The sequence below is a fragment of the Dermacentor silvarum genome, chromosome 4 (assembly GCF_013339745.2).
Source record: "Dermacentor silvarum isolate Dsil-2018 chromosome 4, BIME_Dsil_1.4, whole genome shotgun sequence".
NCBI classification, from domain to species: Eukaryota; Metazoa; Arthropoda; class Arachnida; order Ixodida; family Ixodidae; genus Dermacentor; species Dermacentor silvarum.
The window spans coordinates 70267599-70287664 of NC_051157.2; the positions used below are offsets into that span (position 1 = coordinate 70267599).

General features: G+C 47.5%; 1 protein-coding gene across 5 annotated transcripts in view; it reads right to left on the minus strand.

Moving 5' to 3' along the window:
• LOC119450197 (MAP kinase-activating death domain protein-like) overlaps window positions 1–20066 on the minus strand; it is a 133177-nt gene that overhangs the window by 89311 nt on the left and 23800 nt on the right. For all 5 annotated transcript variants that reach the window (XR_007466387.1, XM_049665699.1, XM_049665700.1 and 2 more), the window contains exons 8-13: window positions 13297–13455; window positions 12150–12216; window positions 10669–10812; window positions 6838–6942; window positions 2675–2858; window positions 1352–1415 (exon numbers count right to left, since the gene is read on the minus strand). Coding sequence is in view for 4 of the 5 variants with exons in the window: in XM_049665699.1 (XP_049521656.1) it covers window positions 1352–1415; window positions 2675–2858; window positions 6838–6942; window positions 10669–10812; window positions 12150–12216; window positions 13297–13455 (723 nt within the window). In the remaining variant the exon portion in view is untranslated. The remainder of the gene's footprint in view (window positions 1–1351; window positions 1416–2674; window positions 2859–6837; window positions 6943–10668; window positions 10813–12149; window positions 12217–13296; window positions 13456–20066) is intronic.

Consider the following 20066-nt stretch of genomic DNA (forward strand, 5'->3'; position numbering starts at 1 on the left):
GAAAAATGACAGAACATGTGCTGTACTCATAACTGAATTTTTATTCAATGGGAATGCTTATTTGCTGACAAGATGCTGAAGTACATGAGAAGACAAGTTGTAAATGTAGATTAACAAAGCCAAATGATAACAAAAAGAAGATGGAACATAGCAGAGAAGACATATTCATTCATTCGCTTTATTCACCAGATAGCAGTGGATGGCTACCTGGGCTAAAAGCTGTATAGACAGCTTGACAGGGACCCAGGTAGCCGTTATGAGGCAGATACAGCAACCAAGCAAGAAGGAGATGCAGAAATAAACTGATATAGTAATGCAAATGTGCTGCTAACAGAGTCAGCATCAGTAAGACAATGAAATAAAGCAAGAACTGTATGAAACCAAAGCACAAGAAACAGATACAAATAAAGCGACATTCACCAAACAACTATCACAACATTTTCACAAAAAGTGCTTGCAATTGAGGTTTCGACAAGTACTGTGTTTGTTTGTATTTATTTAAGATTGAAGGAAGATTTTGCTGTAGCATTTGTAGTTCGTAGTCTGTACGAAAACGTGATAGACACCATATGCCCATGCTCCGCATATTTATAACGGGCCTATGTTCACTTAAGGATGCCATTCTTCCAAAAGCTTGCCTAATGATTTGGTTTGAATAATAAAAATATGATAGAACATGATAATATACATGTGTTTTATGCTAATTATGTTAAAGTTTTGAAAAGTGTTCACAGTAGATTCAAAATATTTAAGGCTAGCAACATGTCAAATAACTTTTTTTTGCATTATTAGAACTTTATGTATATTCGATGTCGCTGTTGTTAGCCAAACTACACTACAATAATTAATTCAAGAAGCGGACAATGCATAAAATATTTGAATTTTAACGTTTAAAGAACGAAACCCAGGGCACCACGACATTGCACCCCTGAGTGTGTGTAAAACCAAGAACACACAAGAGCAAGGTTAAACATTAAAGAAAAGAAAAATATTGCCAGATCACTCTAGTTTACACACATTTTATTTAGGTAGTTGAATTCCCTGCCCTTTCATGTCATTTGCCTTCTCATGTACGCTAGCTTCCTGTCATATATATGTGTTTCCACTGAATAAAAATTCAGTTGTGAGTACTACAGTGCATGTCCTGTATTTTTTCTACATCGATGCTGTCCATGTTAAGTCACTGCTGCCCAGCCATAATCATGAATCTGAACCGACTTGCCCACCTTTCAGTCAATCTGTAAAGCATAATTCTGTGCCTGTCTGATTACTTCCCAACAGGGAAGAAGTGCAAAGAAAGAAAAAAGAAAAGCAGAGTAAAATGTGACTAAGGAAAGGAAGGTAATCTTACCTTAGCATTTGCCTTGGGTGCCTCAAATGCATCTCCAGGATCTCCTTGAGGTTGACCTGTTGGGCTGAAGGAATAATAGAGGAAGATTACACATGTCATCCTCACGCAGCAAGCAACATATTGGTGAGATGACGGAATGCTGCTTACATATATACACTGAAACCTCGTTATAACAAAATGAAATATAACAAAATAATGAATACAGCAAAGTAAATTAATTTCTCCTTGAAATCGCCATAGATATCCATGTATTTAGAACCTTGTTTTAACAAAGTAAAATTGTCCTGCCAATGGATACAACAAACTAGATTTGTCTCAAAAAAAAAAAAAGATACTCGATTGCTGTGCAATAAGTACATCGCTTTCCACGATGTTCAGCACTAGTTCACCGTGGCTGTTCAAAACTCTTGTGCGCCACGCAAGCAGGTGCAGCTGGGCATTGCCTCCGAGATCTCCCTGGCGCAATCACAGAGGTCACGCACAGGCCCTGCCTAGCTGTGCGACTACGCACAGCGGTGCAAAAGATTATCCCTTCTCTTTCTCTTGTAGAATGCCACGCAGGCTGACAGCTGGGTGTGGCCTTTGAGATTGCACTGGTAATACGAGATCGCATTGGCACAGTGCTGAAGATTTATTTGTTGTTTTCTTAAAACTTCATCACACACGTGGCCATTAAGCGGTTACACTGGCCGCAAAGCCATCTTTTTTTCCATGTTTACAATTTTGCACCTCGTTGGGCATATATTGCAATGAAGGGCAATAATGGAAATAATGAAGTAACAAATATAATGAAATAATTTCGGCTCCCCCTTCAACTTCATTATAATGAGGCTCGAGAGTACTACTTATTGGCAGTAGCTTTCAAATGAGAGCTCACAGAACCATAGAAGTCTTTAAGCACGTTTCTGGTGTCTGCAATATTAAAGGTTTCAATAACGTCTCATCCTTTTAAGGCTGAATGGCATGGCCAAGATGGAGCCACATGCATCCAATAGGCATTCATGTTGCACCCAAATCATGACTTTTCTGGTGTTGCTTACTAATCAGTTTTACAGCATAACCGTGGCATGCATCAATTTGGAGAGGGACGGGGACAACCAATGGGAGTTGTCTTGATGTCACTGTTTAGCTAATATCATCAACACAAAAGCATTTTACACTCACACATAAGTTTGTTTCAGCACCTGTTCACCCTCCTCTGGCATTGAAACCGCCACATATTTTAAACTATTGAATTCACATTTTTTGATAAACTGACAGCTAAGAACTGTTGTATTTTGTAAAGCAGTGAACTTGAGTGCGCTCCGTGAGAGCAGCACTCACCTGGAAAGCGAGGAGCTTGGAGAGGAGGAAGATACAGAGCCATGCACCGAGTTCTCCGAGTCAGTACGCCTCAAGTTCTGCTGGGTTGTGCCTGGAAGCTGCAGTGTCTTGGGGGGGTTGAATGCAGCCATGTAGTCTGCACGATTGAGTATTGCTGCTGATACCTCTTCCATATGAGCTCCACCTGTGGAAAATGCAAAAGTAAACTAATGAGGACATTAAAGAAAAGTTTCAGTTTTGCCCAAAGTGTACAGCAGCAGCAGTGGCAGATAATACATTATAATTGGCAGTAAGACGTGCTCTGTTCTGCACAGTATCCTTTATGGTAGCACACTTTGGTGAACAATATGCTGTAGAGGACAAACAGCTTCAATGACAGCAACAACAGCAAAAGAAGCAACAGTAAGAGCTAGCATTGGCAGTAAGGCTTGCTCTATTCTACACAGTATCAATTACAGTGGCACATGAAGCACAACTTTCTTTCACTTCCTGTCACACAGTTGTTTAAAACTTCTTTCGTCTTTGTGCTGTATTATTACAGTCTTGTGCACTGTTGCTTCTACTGCAAACAGTGTCGCTTGAGGCAATGCTGCTCTTGGTCTGCACACTTCAACAGGACGTTGGCTGGAGCTTCAATTTAGTCCCAGGTTTGGTGCTGGCTGCAGCACACTCTTTTTTCAACATTATATATTACCAAAAAATTCATCTCTGGCATGTCGACATAATCACTACATAAGAGCTACAGTGATCTACAGTAATCGCGAAGCAAATGGTCATTGATAGTAGAGCAAAAAAACTTCGCTGAACGATGACGTCACTGCGCGTTGCACAGCGCAGTTTGCAACACCGACACTGCATTCCAATGCTGACACCGTGTTCCACCACGTTACAATGCCGACACCGCGCTCCAGCAGACCCGCTCCGTCAATGCGGTCGCCTAGCAATCACTTACCCAGCTTCGCCTAGCCATGTAATTGCTTCGCACCGCAATTCTTGCTTTGCTTATTCATGACAACACTTTGTGAAGCTTGGCCATGACGTCACATTGATTATAAAGTTCATGTCGCCGCGACAGCGACACACACAACTCTCGTAGAGTTCGCACTCAGTAAATGTAACATGGGACGGCTGAAGAAGTATAAGACTCCCGAAGAAGAAGCCGCTCAGCTGGAAGCTCGTCGTGCCACCAGCCGAGAACGAATGCGGCGATTGTGTGCTCATCTGGAGTATCATCCGGAGTACCATCCGGAGCCTAGAAAAACTTAGCCGAACGTAGCAAAACTTAGCCGAGCCTAGAGAAACTGGAAAAAGCTAGGTGATCACCAGCTCCGCTGTTTCTCTAGCCTCGCAAAACTTAGTGCAAACTGTGCTAATTTTTTTTATATACATTCGCTGTGAACTGGCGGGACCACTCGCCCCTAGGAGCCGGAGAAAACTAGACACACGTGACATTTCGACTGGCACCACCACCACAGGAGAGCAGAAGGAAACTAGATACGCAAGCGCTTGGAACCCCGACAAAGAGAGGGCAGTGAAAACGTAGACATGGCTGACGCGGGTTGGCCTTCTGGGCTAAGACCCACAGGGGAAGTTCCTCTCGGCATTCTTCAAGTCTGCCTGCACCATCACTGCACCCCAGATGGCTGGAGAACTTCCCGGACGGTGATCATCTACAAGAGCAGAGACGCGACCGACCCTCGCAGCTGGCGGCCTATTGCTCTTGGCAATACGGCTGCCAAGCTATATTCCAAGTGCCTAGGCGGGCGGTTGCAGGAGTGACTGGGAGCTCACGACATCCTCTTCCACTGCCAGAAAGGGTTCTTTCCGCACGATGGCGTCTTTGAGCACAACTTCGTCCTCCAGGAGCGCTTGACAATGCCCGCAGCAGTGGCGAGGATGCCTGCATTGCTTTCCTCGCTTCACTAATATGCCTATCAGGCTGCTGCTGGACGCCCTTTGTTGACTCAATGAACCCTGAAATTGACCTTTGTGTTCTATTTCTTTGTGACTCACCTTGTTTAGTCCCCCATTGGTGAACTCTGCATGGACTTTCTGTGCTCTCCCTTGTTACATCTACTCTTTATTTTCTTTCTTGAAAATTTTCTCACTTCTCTATTTTTTATACACTATTTGAATTAAAAACAAAGAAAAAATTGGAGGACGCTTAAGCTTCACCTTTAAGAGTAGAACGTGATAATGTTATCGGGACCCGTTCGCATCGCATCGTTCGCATACATGCAAGTAGGCTTCATTCACTGCAACATTGAACGTGGGACAGCCAGCTTACAAAGGCCAAGCTTACACCGATCCCCTTAAAGTCAGCTTCACTTTTAAACAGAAATATATTGCTGAAAAGATGTTTTTCCAGGGGTAATATAAGTGGTCTTATATTAAAATGTGAAGGCCCTAGCACCTTTTTTTATTATTTTATTACTTGTTTTCTATTGCCCCGATGCGCGCACGTGTCCAAAACGAATTAGCAGGCGAAGTCACAATTTGACCTGCCTAGGATGCTAGCTGCCATCTGGTTATAATTTTCGCAAGTACCCGAACGCACGGCTATAGGTCTGGTAGAAATGCTGGAAAAGAGGTTTGTGTTTGAGTTTCCTCGTAGCAGAATTAGGTTTCCTTGTACATTCAAATTATAATCCGACGCCGATTGGTAAACAATCCAACGGCGAATCCAACGCTGAATGGTAAAGTCGTACTTTACCATTTTTCTGACGGATTTCACCTGTGAGAAATTCAATTTTCGTTCACCAAAACCTTGCACCACGTGGAGGGCCTGCGCAGGTCGGGGTGGTTGGGGATGATTTTCTCCGCCACCCACCGACATGGCACGCAGACGCTGGTTGCTGATGCCGGATTTTCTTTAACACGGGGCCCTTAACGCTATCGCATTAAAAATATCCTAAGCCACCTTTACCAAGCCTATTCAACCATCAGAGCATCATGGATGCACAAAAGTGGCATTGCCTCAAACACAGCTGGACAGTCTCTATACAGGTATTGCCATAAAAAGTTATTTGGGTGTATTAGGTAGCTTCCTATTATTGCATAATTAATCCCGAGCTGCCTTTAACTGTAAAAGATCCAAGGAATTTTCTGTGCGCAACAAAGTCAACTCACAAAATGGTAACCCTTCTTTCAGCACAAAGCAGGTGTTCAGTCTCAAGCTAGATATGAAGAAGCCAATAAAAAGAAGAAATCCTTAAATAATTTAGGCGCATTTTCATCTGAACTGCCACCACTATATAACCAGCATTACCTTCTACATAACTCACACCACAACTTTCGATCCTTCAGACTGCATTCTATTTTGTGCAAGTTCTTTCAGGATTGCTGAAGAGTTAAATAAGTGGTCAGAATATCATATACATCCTGCATGAAGTCGCTTATTCAGGGCCACCACATTCTCAATACAGAAGCTCTACTTATAAAGAAAAAAAAAAAACCATACACTGATACTTCTGCTTTCAACACCTAATAAAAAACCGCATCGCAAGCTGTTGGTAGTTTGAGGCTCAAAAGAGTAAGGACACATATTTTCAAAGTTGTACAAGCTCTACCACACGCTTTTCACACATAAATGGATCATACTCGGCAAATGTGAAGTTTGGGAAACACTTATAAGACATTTGATTTTGACACAAACGTTTGTCTGAAAGTGACGGCATCAATGACATTATCACGGCGTTATGACATACAGCAAAATTTGCTACTGATGTCGTGTAGCAGTAAGGCTAGGCACGATGACGTTGTTCATAAGAGATTAAGACAATGGCGCTGCGGGCAGTGTCTTCTGGCTGCGCTCCCATGTGCCAACCGCAGCAATTGCAGGAAAAAGAGTGAGCCAATGTATTGCGACGTTGTGAAGCAATCAACCTTCTGGGTACCGAAACCGTAACTGGTTCGCAGAAACAAGTATTGTAGCAAATTATCTAGGGCACTCTGATGCTTGCCAGTACTTTTCTTTAGGGGTTTGAAGGGTCTGGACTTTCATTTATTGCAAAAAAATTGACAAGCCTAAATTTTACACCAGTTACTTTCTTAAATTTTTTGTATTAGTATTACTCACTCACAGAGGGTCAGAGAGTTTGACGTAAAAATGAGGCAGCATGGTTAGTGTTAACGGGAAGGAAAATTACCAAAGCGTCACTCACCGAAGTGATCCCCATTGAATTCCACCATATCACAGACAAAGTCGCTTAAGGAAGAGTAGGAGGAGCTCGTGCTGCTGGCATCATCACTTTCGCTGCCACTTTCACCTGAAGATTGAGAATGTTTCTTTGAAACCAGGTTTCTAAAGCCTACACCTATGTAGAGAAGCTGGTCAATACACTTTTCAAAGGAAATAAAGGCCAAATGAGAAAGCATACAAGACAAAGTTTAACCTCAATGTGAAAAATTTCACAATCCATCAGTATAGTCCACTTATAACTTTTTCTTCATCCCCTAGAAGGCAGTGCACTATTTCTCTCATCTCAGCTAAGAAATCTTGCAAGACTGATTAAACCCAATAAAGCCTTCACGCATTGCATATCTGTTTTCGTGCAGGTTACCATGCTATTAACATCGACTTGCGCCCTGTCAGCCCTACCTTCAACCACGTATTGTTAGTTCTCCATTAAACTGTAATGGAGGCAGCATGAACAGTGCCATGCTAAAAAAAATTATGGCAGAACTCATCTCACAATGTCTGTTGACGGTAATGCAATTAGCATTCGAGTAATGTAGCGACACACTGTATTCCTGAAGTCACCTTTATTTACCATCTGTAATGGTCATTCCTAGACTTACGTTGCTTCGACTATGTGCGACATACTCCAGTAACATCCTGCTTTGCCTTGTGGGGATGCGTGACTCTCACCCATCCCCTGATTATGTTTTCCCCGCATGGCTCACATCGCCTGTAATCCGGCTTCGCCACGTGGCGTTACGGCGGCAGCGTATTACGAGAGATGGCGCTAGTGTTGCGTGCTGGCGCCACCTAGCGGCAGGATTACTTGGGCGCAAAAGGATGAAGGCGCTTCCTCTTGGCTTGGGGGTCGGCAAGCAGCACGCACGGACTCTTCGTGCGTGCGCCGGCTCGCTTCGCGGGACTGTCCCGAGAAGGCTTATGAGCAGGACACCGGTATGAACGAACATGGATTGTTCGAATGCGCCACCGTTCGCGTGACCGTACACGTGAACGACTAGGCGATGGTGTCATAGCATGGGGCGAACATATTCACTCGCTATCGGTCGCCGTGAGTCGGACTTCTTTGATTTGCTCGCGCGCCCATGTGAATGTTCTATGGGTAGTAATTCGGCTAGCATGCAGTAGTGTATGAAAGGTGCAATAAATGCCCTTTTGATTGTTTGCACTACTGTGTTGTCATTTCTTTGTCCTAAGAGCACGTGTGAGACCCCACATCTGGCACCTAACGTGGGGTGTCTTGGGGCATCGGACGATAATTTTGACAGTTTTGCTCGGTTCGAGACAACCTTTGATTCAACCGAAGTGTAGTCCTAGCGTGGATTTTGATCGCTAGCGTAGGTGGCGTGATTTCTTGAGCGATGGTTGCTGTAGCGTGTTTGAACTTTTCAATATGCTAAGCCTCTTCGCGAGTGTTTTGAAGTACACTCATCGGTACGAGAGCCACGTGGTCTGCATCCTGGGAAAGCGAGGCCTAGCACCCGCGGAGCATTGGCAAGCTTAAAGCGAGTGTGTACGGAAGCCTCGTGGGTGGTTCGAATTTCTTATGTAAATAGCTTCTTCTATCTCTTTGTCTTCGGAAGTTGCGGTTCAGGGAGCCGCGTGGCCGCGGGCCACGGGTGCCGCTACGGGCTGACTGGTATTGCGGCCTGGCACCGGGCGCTCCGACACCGTCTGGGACGGTGGACGCTGTCAACGCAGATGCTGTGTGCACCGAGCGGGGTAGGACCACCTCACAGAGCTAACATCTCCTCGCGGCTGAGTGTTCTTGTGCCTATTTTAGGTGTTGTTTTTGGATGCCGGTTGTTGTCAGGGTAGCGACGCATTAATTCTAAGGCTTTACAAAGCCACCTGTCGCACGTTGAGGGACACAACCTGGTGGATTGTGGTGTTGAGGTGTCGCACATTGATTCCCTTATTAGTTCGCCTTGCACGAATTGAAATTACTCGTTCGACTCAAGAAAGCGAGCTTTGTTGAAGTGAACTTAGCATCTGAATAGGCACCCGAAATTTTGCTAGCCAAATTGAACATCGTACCACATGGGCGATGATGCGCATGCAGAATTCCTCTCCCTTGCACTACTTTAGTGTTTGTTGAGTGCATTGAGTGTACGCAGCTTGAGCGGAGTCACCCCTGGTTTGCTGCCACCTGCACATCGTCTGCGCTGCTGCCCCGAACTACAATTGAGCTACCCCAGGCGATGGAGATGCCTGTGGCCAGTTCGGCGCAGTGACTTCGGTGGCCGCTGTGTCCGGCTTGAGCAGGACACTTGAGCAGGACTGTACATGTGAACGACTAAGCGATGGTGTCATAGCATGGGGCGAACATATTCGCTCGTTATCCAGTCGCCGTGAGTTGGACTTCCTTGATTTGTCGCGCGCCCATGTGAATGTTCTATGGATAGTAATTCGGCTAGCATGCATTAGTGTATGAAAGGTGCAATAAATGCCCTGTTGATTGTTTGGACTACTGTGTTGTCGTTCCTTTGTCTCAAGAGCACGTGTGAGACCCCACAGCCTATGGCACTTGCTTGCCAAGGTTGTCCATGAGCATGGCGGCATGACGACGACTGTATGACGCTGACGCAGTGACGAAGATAGAAAGGCAAAGAAGAAATGACGTTGAAGGAACAACAAACACTATATAACGACGATGGCATGACGAAAATGAGCCGTTGATTCTTAAAGGACAACGATGGTATAATAATGACAGCGCGACAACGACAAAATGACAATGATTGCATGACAATGGTAAGAGGACACTGGGATAACAACGACAGCATGAGAAGAGTAAGATGACAAAGCTAAAATGATGACGATGACACGACCAAGATGGCATGAAGACAACTGTCTGACAATGGATGCATGATAGCGAATGTCTGACGACGACGCAATGGTGACTGCGTGACAAGGTGGCATTATCACAATTGAATGACGACAGTATGATTACAATAGAATGACGAAGGATTGGCATTGATGGAAAGTCAAAGGTGGTGTGATGACGACTGTGTGACGATAATGGCATGACGAGAGTCAGACGAAGAAGTTAAAATTACGACAATGGAATGACTATGAGGGTGTGGCCTATTGGTCCAAGCTATTACACAACTTCGGACGCTGGTGCGAGTAGAATGCGTGACGATGACGGCGTTGTGAGAGTCTGATAATGAAGATGGAATGACAACAATTGAACGACCACGACGACATCACGATGGCAGTGTGACAACGAATGCATGACAAATGCATGATGATGATGGCATGACAAAGAGGCTATGACGAGGATCGGATGACAAACCTGGAATGACGATGATGGAATGACCATGACAGCACTGCAACCACGCGCACTTACCTAGCAGCCCAAGCTGGTAGACAACTTAGGCCACTGGGTCAGCTTAAGAGGACGGATGGACGCATGCACGGCCGGGTGGATGGGCGGATGGATGGATGGATGGGTCGATGGATGGATACTTAAAGTGCCTGAATTAGGCAAAGAATACTAATTCCATTAAAAGATGCCCCCTGATACTGTAAGGCACAATTCTGGACATTCCACCTACAGTATTAAATGCGTCACCAAAATTGTTGAATCATGCATGTTGCCCCAAGGATTCCTGCGCCCAGACTTCTATTCCACAAGCATGCAAATTCCACTAAAGCATCCCCAATACAATGAAAGAAAATACATTACTTAAGCTACCCATGCAACACACCATCAATATGCATGTCCTCTCATTCAACATATACAAGAAATAACAGATCCCACAAGAAAACAGTGCTTAAAAACATAAACACTCACCCGTGCTTGCTTCGTCGGCTTGACCTATGGAAGCCATGTCGATGTTGAGCGTGCAATTTTCCGACCACACCTCGAACTGAATGGGTTCTAACTGGTGGCTGTACCACTTTGCCTTATCCCCTATCACGGCAGGGTCAAACACACCTGTGAATGTGTGGTAAAGAAAGGCGACTATTAATTGATGCTCCAAGGCCAGAGTGTGAGTATATTAATGCCAATAAAACCTTGCTTGTGTATACAGTTTGTACAGTCCACATCAAAAAGTTTACAGACTGCGTGATTTGAGAGGAAGTTGACTATTTATGCAGCGTGGCATATTCAGATGTTTATCTTGTACTACTACAGTAAATCCTCGCTATAACAAAGTTGAAGGGGGAGCCAAAATTACTTTGTTGTAAGGTCTAACTGTATATGCAAACAACACAGCATTAGATGGTTTTAGTAACTATGGTTATTGCTCGGAAATACGTTTTCCTAGATGCCTCAGTCTGTAAACAATTGACACTGACTAGATCAGCAGCCACCTGGTAATAGAGACATCTTTTGGGTCTGTCACATAAAAACAGCGAACACCATAAGATGGGACTTAACAGTACAAGGTAAATTCATTTGTAGTCCATTATGTTCTGTTTACGAGGTTCCCTACTTTTACGACAAGTTTGCACGTGTTACTAAGTTGTTTGCCATGGTTAGTGGCCTGCTTCACTCTAAAAACAGTTGCACCCTTTGGGGCGTATTTTTGCCACAGAACAATAATCGTCATCTGACTTGCATGGCTTTCCTTTCTTTAACGCTGTGCGCCCGGCACTTCTCGGTCACGAACGACAAGAGCGTTATCAGCCTGACACAGCGTTCTCGACAGGAAAGTAGCAAGTGCAGAGTTTTCAAGATAGGAAACGCAAGCAAGACAGATGACGATTATTGTTGTGTGGCAAAAATGCACCCCAAAGGGTGCAACTGTTCTTAGAGTGTTGGAAAGTGTGGCAGAGAGCACAAGTTTTTTTTTAGTCAGGTTACCTTATAAACGACCCACAGAAACAATGCAGGCACAACTATAGCAGACCATGACTGTGATGATAGCAAAATTACTAGGAGACTAGTAATGCTAGACAAGGCGCACACACATTGAAAAGGCTAACAAACATGACCACTCCTGTACCAACGCCTTTCTATTTGTGCATCTTGTTTAGCCCTAATTCCCCTCAACAGTTTTGCAAGACCAACAAGACCAACAGTTAGTTCTCCTATTATTCAATTATTTCAGCATCCCATACAATAAGGTATGTTATTGCACAACCATAGAAGTTGCAAGGCCTGCTTCTTCGGAAGTTATGTCGTGATTTTGTAAACAAGTACATACCATGCTTCCACAAAGCAAATCGTAAAGTAAAGACAAATATACTGGGAAAAATTTTTCTCCAACTTCTCTTTTGTGACAATTACCCCTTTGGACTTAAGAAAAAGAATAAAAATGTGCCTACCTGTATGTACACGAAGGAAAGCCACATTGGTTGGGCAAAGAGACCACTCAGCATAAAATTCAACAGCCTGAAACAAAACGAAGAAGTTATAGCAATAAAGCATTTCCTTTCCTGTGCGCACATGATTTCATTTTTGTATGGCCAAAGCACCAGACAATGGAGCTATTGCTGCACATTAGCAGAGCAAAATTTTATGCTTACTGACTATGCACTTGGAAACAGTGCTGTAACATGGTTGGAGTAAAACTGAATTGACATTTTAAGATTAAAAGAAAAAAAAGAAAAAAGCAAGGGCAAGAGTTGTTGCATACTGGCCCTGGACAGCGCAACAAGATTCAAACAAGAGGATCCACCAAACTACCAAGGCTTTTTAAAACTGTTCTAGGCATACTTACAACATGTTAACTAAAAATGGCATAAAGCCACAGCGTTGGTTTGCACTAACCACTCTTGCAGACATGTTGGAATAGACATGTATTGCACTGCTATTGATCCATGCAGGAAAAGGAAGAGAGAACAGTTGCTACAAGAATTTTTACTACAGCTATAGACCACTTATAACGTAACGACCGGATATAGTGCGGCCTTTTCAGACTCCCGTTAATTTTCCCATAGCACTGAGAGCAGTTCCTGATTATGCTGGACGCGAGCAGTTGAGCCCCTAGCAGGACCTCTGTACCGCCACAGCACGAATGTACGGCCTAGGTGAAAAGTTCCCAGCCCACTGTGTGTGTAAACACACTGTCTTTTGCGATCTGTGGCAGGACTCCTTACATACTTTTGGCAGTGTGAAGCCATGGAATATCAAATAGACTGTCATTCTTGACTTTCAGAACTCTGGGTTACTGGAGTCTAATACATGTCATGCTGCTAAACAGCCCAAAATCAATTCTCGTCAACCTTGAGTGGCCAAGGAACTTTTGATCGAGGCACAACATTCGAAATGCAGACCCACCCTCTGTAAATATTTAAGGCTACATAAAAGGCATCGTTAAGTCCTCATTTATTCCACCAGATGGCACATGCTGGAGTGCAGATGGAATTAGGCTTTCATGACACTGCAGCTCGTACAAAGAGAGCTTGCAGGCAGCTCAAAGTGTGCAAAGAATAAAGCAACCCACGAGGTCAAAACAAAGGTAGGACTCACCTGCGTCCTAACAAACTTGCGCAAAAAATGAGACTGCTTTGTACGTGAGTGCAAAAAGGTGTTCACTTGGAAGGCAACAACGGGACGAGGGTAGAGGCGTAGCGTCCGCGTGTGTTCCATGAAGTGTGCAAGAACTCCCACAGAATTGAAGAAGCGCACCTGTACAAGAGGAGGCAGAGTGTCAGCAAACACTTCCCTCATATCCAAATGTCAAGCAAGAAAAGTGTGGCACATCTGCAACACTGAATATGGTGCAATTACGAAAATCCCGCAAGAAAGTTTCACGCCATAATCATACACATAAAGTAACCTTGATCTATACATGGTAGCATTTCTCACATCCCACAAGTGCAGGTTTAAGACACTGAATGCCACTGATTGTAACAACTAAAGACGATTATGCACAAGGGTTATATGCCATGCCCACTCCAGGGGCACACCAATGTGCTGCTCTCACATGGCTGGCACTACAAGCTGCAAGTGCCAGCTGATGATATGTCAATGCACTGTACAAGAGTGAAGAAAGGTGCTAGGGCCATCAACCACCAGTTGTCTGCTTGAAATCTGGGTGCTTCCACACTTTCCAGATAGAAAAATGTGTTCCCTTAAGCAGTGGACCACACTGTATGTAAGTGTGACAAAGTGTGCCAGTTCGGTGAGCTTCCCAATTTACTTATCTCTGAAGTTTCCACCACCTTTTAGCCATGTCCACCCTTTTATTTAGGCACAGCTTCCAAAGTGTTAATGTGCAGAAATGCCAGCACCATACAGTAGAACCTCTTTGATACGTTTTCAAAAAATAAACGTACTATCCGGGAAAACGTACAATCCGAATCCAGTAAAAATTGAAGCTGACAAGCCCATATTGAGGTGCAAGGGCAGAAAACATTTATTTCTTGCAAAACATAGTTACAGTCGAATCTCGTTAATTCAAACTGACGGTGTGGTCCTGTCAAAGTTATGTGTATTCCAATGGGCGAGAACACTCGGTAATTCGAATGCTAAAGCATTTGCGATGCTTAATTTGAGCATGACCGTGCACCGACAATGCTCTCAGCAGCACGCCAAATCACGTGGTGGCGCCTCCGACTGGCAATGCTCCGACACCGCCATAAAGCAAAAGCTTAGGAGAGACCCCTCAACGCCGCGTGGAGAAATAAAAAAGAAAGAAAAAAAATTACCGCGGTGAAAATTTACTCTCTCAAATGGCAAGGTCCCCGTTTCTGCGTTGCGCCGGAACACGCGTGTACGTGCTGACGTCTCAGCCAACGCTGTGGCTGCGGTGCAGAGAGACGCAACGCGGAGGCTCAGTCCGGCCAATAAAACTGCCCATCCGGCCAACGCTCGCTTCAACGGCAGAAAACAAAACTTTGGGGAGCGGGCGCATGGAGACAGTCGAAGGTGAGGGAGCTACGAGGGAGTTCAGAGGGAGGGCGAGGGGAGCCAATGAAGCGATGGGGTTGCCGAGGACAAATGCACTTCCCTGCCGCCCTCCTCCCTCACCTTCGATGGTCTCCGCGCGCGCGCATCACTGTGCCGGCGCGGCCCGCTCCCTGAAGTTTCGTTCACTGCCGTTATCAGGATGCGAGAGAGAGAGAGATTGTGGTTGTGAAGAGGAAGAGGCGCTATCGGGATGCGAGCGTTGGTCGGCGTGGGCAGTTTCGTGGCCCTCGCTCGCTATGTGCCTGCGCGCCGCGATATTTCATGACTCGCACCATTCGTACGCAGCGCTATGGTGCACAAATACGTCAAAAATAAGTCCTTTTAATTCAAACAAATTTTTGGGCCCCTTCGAGTTCGAATTATCGATATTCGACAGTATTTTCTGCTGGTGCGTCACACCCTTGGGCAGGAATAACTCCCTTTATGCACATTGCAGACCCTTGTCCGCATTTTCGTTGTCTTTCGTGCGAAAGAAGCTTTGTAAGGCTTCCAGGCCAGCAAGGGCTTCGGCGAAGGTAGCCGGTGGGCGCAAGTCTTCGTTCTCGCCGCCGTCTTCAGGCCCCGTCCGCCCCCACCTCCGCTACGATCTCGGCGAGTCGTAGCGCTGTGCGCGGCGTCCGCTTGTTTTCACCGCTTAGTAGTTCGCGTTGAAGCGAGGCAGCGCACAGGTCAATTCGCTCGCCGCTGCTGCCGAGCTTTGTCACTTCGGGCGAACGAGCAATGCAGAGAAGTCGCGGAGGGGGGGGGGGGGGATTGAGCACTGCAGAGAAGCCGCGCGGCTGCTGTCTGCCGCTTAGCGCTTTACAAGCACACGAGAGTGGTCTTTTATTGCGATAGCAATTATATGGACACTTCAACCGGATTTCTGCCGTCGGCGTCGCCGTCGCCGTGAGGTTCCGTATAGATAAAATATTCGCCGCGCGCCGTATGCCCCAGCGGAAGCGTGCGGGGACGCGCGCTATCACGGAGAGCGAACGCACTCAATCTCCCACGCGCAAGCAAGGAAGCGGAAAGCCAGCGCCGGAGGAAGCAGGGGGGGGGGGGGGGGCACTTCTCTGCCAACAACCGCGCTCGTCGCTCGTCCGCACAGTCTCTTATCTCTCCCACGCGCAAGCAAGGAAGCGGTAAGCCAGCGCCGGAGGGAGCGGGGGGGGGGGGGGGGGGGGGCGCACTTCTACGCTGCCAACAACCGCGATCGTCGCTCGCTCGCACCGTCTCTTATCTCCACACGGCTCTGACCTTTATATGCTCAGTTTCCGTTGAAGCGATAGACCGCACGTACGTTCGCCGCTGCGGCGTATCCGCTTGCTGCCAGAGTTTTGACGGTCGTTGTCTGCAGTCATTCAGTGTGAGCTATTCATGTTTGTTTGTGCGCGCTCACACCACGCTTGTTCATTCAGTTAGTAATAGTCGGGCCACATTTTCCAACGCACGCTACACATACAATGCTGCCCGGATCGGCAGTGCAGCGCTACAGATGTGTCCCTTCGCACGCGCTGCCCACGGGAAGCGCTTCTCATCAACACCACCGTTTCACACGCGCCTTCTCGTGGTCATCGAGTCTCTCGTCATGTCGGTCTACTTACGCCGCAGCACACCTGCTTACTTAATCAGCTCATGTTTACTACAATTCATATTGCTACCAAAGTCGCTCACCTTACTTCGTATGACATTGCTGTGTTGCTATCGCATTCATTGCTTCGCCCTTAGGGCGAAACTGTGACATTTTTTGCACACCTGAATGATAATTTTTCACTGCAGAACGTATCATACGACCACAGTTTGCCCCAAGGCTGAACGTTGCTGCCGAATAATCGTATTTTCCGGGAACGTATTGTTACGGGGAGAATATATATAGAATGGATATATTTACAGGGTAAGGCGCACAACGCTGCAGCAATCGTTCAAGGGAGCGCGTGCACACCAGAAAAACCACGCGTCGTCGTCGTCATCGTCCAAGCACCGACCACAGGATCGCCGCTCGTGACATTACCCGCCGGCGGCAGAAGCACCGTCCCGGTGCAATTAGGGCCCGGGCTGAGAGTGGTACGGTTTTAGACGCGAGAGATGGACTATGTCACTCGCGATTGTTGCAGAGGCCGACGTAGGATTTAGCGGAGCGATTTCATAGGTCACATTAGTGACTTTGCGTACGACGCGGTAAGGGCCAGCATAACGGGAGAGAAGTTTTTCGCATAGGCCAACGCGACGTGACGGGAACCACAGCAAGACGAGCGATCCTGGAGGGAAGTTCACCTCCCGGTGTAGGCTGTCATAGAGACATTTTTGTTTGACCTGTGAAGCCGACAAGCGATCGCGGGCAACCTGACGGGCGATGTCAGCACGGGCAAGAGCATCACGAGCATAGGCAGAGGATGTGTCTGCGTGAGCATGAAGTATGGTGTCCATAGGTAATGGTGGGTTGTAGCCAAACAGTAGATAAAAAGGTGAATAGCCAGCTGTGTCGTGACGAGAAGAGTTGTAGGCGAAGGTCACAAAAGGCAAGTTAATGTCCCAGTCTCGGTGGTCCTCAGACACGTACATAGCAAGCATATCTGTGAGAGTACGGTTGAGGCGTTCAGTAAGGCCGATTGTCTGTGGATGGTACGCAGTGGTGAACTTGTGATTGGTCTTGCAAGAACGAAGAATGTCGTCGACCACTTTAGACAGGAAGCAGCGGCCGCGGTCCGTGATTAACTGACGAGGAGCACCGTGGCGCAGGATGACGTCGTGAAGAAGGAAATCGGCTACATCAGTAGCACAGCTGGTGGGAAGTGCTCGTGTAACAGCGTACCGCGTTGCGTAGTCAGTAGCAACTGCAACCCATCTATTGCCAGTGGTTGACATGGGAAAAGGCCCTAGAAGATCGAGTCCCACCCGGAAAAATGGTTCATCAGGGATGTCGAGGGGCTGAAGGCTGCCAGCAGGCAGTAGGGCAGGAGTCTTGCGTCGCTGGCAGTGGTCACAAGCCGCAACGTACTGTCGCACAGAACGGTAGAGACCAGGCCAAAAGAAGCGCCTACGGATGCGATCATACGTGCGTGACACGCCTAGGTGTCCGGCCGTCGGTGCATCGTGAAGCTGGCGCAAAACAGTAGAGCGAAGATGCGCGGGGACAACAAGCAAGAGCTCAGCGCCGTCAGGCCGGGCGTTGTAGCGGTGTAAGGTGTCATTGTGGAGCGCAAACATCCGTAGGGAAGGGTCAGGGTGTGGCGAGTTGAGACCGTCTATAATAGGCCGCAAAGATGAGTCGCGGCGCTGTTCGTCAGCTATGTGGGCGAAGTCTGTAATGGCCAGAACAAAGGTGTCAGATTCATCTTCCAGTGTATCAGGGGGATCGACCGGGTATCGTGACAAGCAGTCAGCGTCTTGGTGAAGCCGTCCAGATTTGTAGAAAACAGAAAATGAGTACTCTTGTAAGCGGAGTGCCCAACGGCCAAGGCGACCAGTGGGATCCTTGAGCGAGGAGAGCCAGCAAAGCGCATGGTGGTCTGTAATAACTGAAAAGTGCCTGCCATACAGGTACGGACGGAATTTTGCGATGGCCCAGACGAGTGCTAAGCACTCGCGTTCTGTGATAGAGTAATTTTGCTCCGATGGCGACAGAAGGCGGCTTGCATAGGCGACCACGCGGTGGAGGCCGTGCTGCTGTTGTGCAAGGACGGCGCCTATACCGTGGCCACTGGCGTCGGTACGAACGTTCGTGCTGGCTGACGGGTCGAAATGTGCTAGAACAGGTGAGTTCGTTAGGATGGCAACGAGCGATGAAAAGGCGTCCGCTTGGTCACGACCCCAAGTGAAAACGACGTCCTTCTTGAGTAGGCCAGTTAGAGGGCGGGCCACTTCCGCGAAGTTCTGGACAAAACGACGGAAGTATGAACACAGGCCAAGAAAACTACGGACATCCTTGGCCGACCGTGGAGTAGGGAACTGACTAACCGCGCGGACTTTGTCAGGGTCTGGCTGCACGCCTGCAGCGTCAACAAGGTGGCCGAGAACGCAGATTTGACGGTGCCCAAAGCGACATTTCGACGAGTTAAGCTGAAGACGAGCGCGGCGAAAAACATCAAGGACGGTGGACAGGCGAGAGAGATGGCTCTCAAACGTAGTCGAAAAAACTATAACATCGTCCAGGTAGCAAAGGCATATGGACCACTTGATGCCTCGAAGAAGAGAGTCCATCATGCGCTCGAAAGTAGCAGGGGCGTTACATAGGCCAAAAGGCATCACTTTAAATTGATAGAGGCCATCAGGAGTCACGAAGGCGGTCTTCTCGCGGTCTTGGTCGTCCACAGCGATTTGCCAGTATCCTGAGCGCAGGTCGATGGAAGAGAAATATCTGGCGCCGTGCAAGCAGTCCAGCGCGTCATCAATACGCGGGAGAGGATACACATCCTTCTTGGTAATCTGGTTAAGGTGGCGGTAGTCTACACAGAATCTCCAGCTATTGTCCTTCTTTTTCACGAGTACGACGGGAGAGGCCCAAGGACTGCATGAGGGTTCAATTATGCCTTTGCCCAGCATTTTCTCCACTTCCTGTTGGATGACAGCACGCTCCGGAGCTGACACACGGTAAGGCCGTCGGTGAATAGGACTCGCATCGCCGGTATGAATGCGGTGGGTGACGACGGAAGTCTGGCCCAAAGGACGGTCGCCAAAGTCAAAGATATCCTGGTAGGAAACCAGCACGCGGCGAAGGGCAGCGGACTGTGCCGGAGCGAGGTCTCCTGATATCATGCGGGCGAAGTGGTCGCAGGACGAACCTGACTGCGATGACGGCGGTGAAAAATCCGGTGGAGGTTCTGTGGTCAAGGCAGAAACCGTGTGGCCGGCCAATGGGGTCAGATGAGCGAGTGATATACCGCGAGGAAGAACTTGCGTCGAGTAGCCAAAATTGAGGATGGGAAAGGCGGTGCCGTTGTTTCTAACTGTCACCACCGTATAGGGTAGCGCGACGTTGCGTGTCAGGGCGACCTCAGGAATAGGGCAGGCAACGTAGTCGCCGTCGGGTAGGGGCGGAAAGGCTGACAGCTGGACGTATATTGCGGCTTGCGGAGGCAGTCGAAGAAACTCGACGGAGCGTAGCCGGGGTGGGCCGGCATCAACGTTGTCGGGGCACGAAGGAAGTTCTAGCCGGAGAAGGCCCGCGGAGCAGTCGATAAGGGCAGCGTGAGTGGACAGAAAGTCGATTCCCAAGATGAGGTCATGGGGGCACTGTTCTAGAACAGCAAAAAGAACAGATGTGTGGCGACCAGAAATAGTGATGCGTGCAGTGCACATTCCAAGTACGGCAGGTGTACTCCCGTCGGCTACTCGGACGGTAGGTG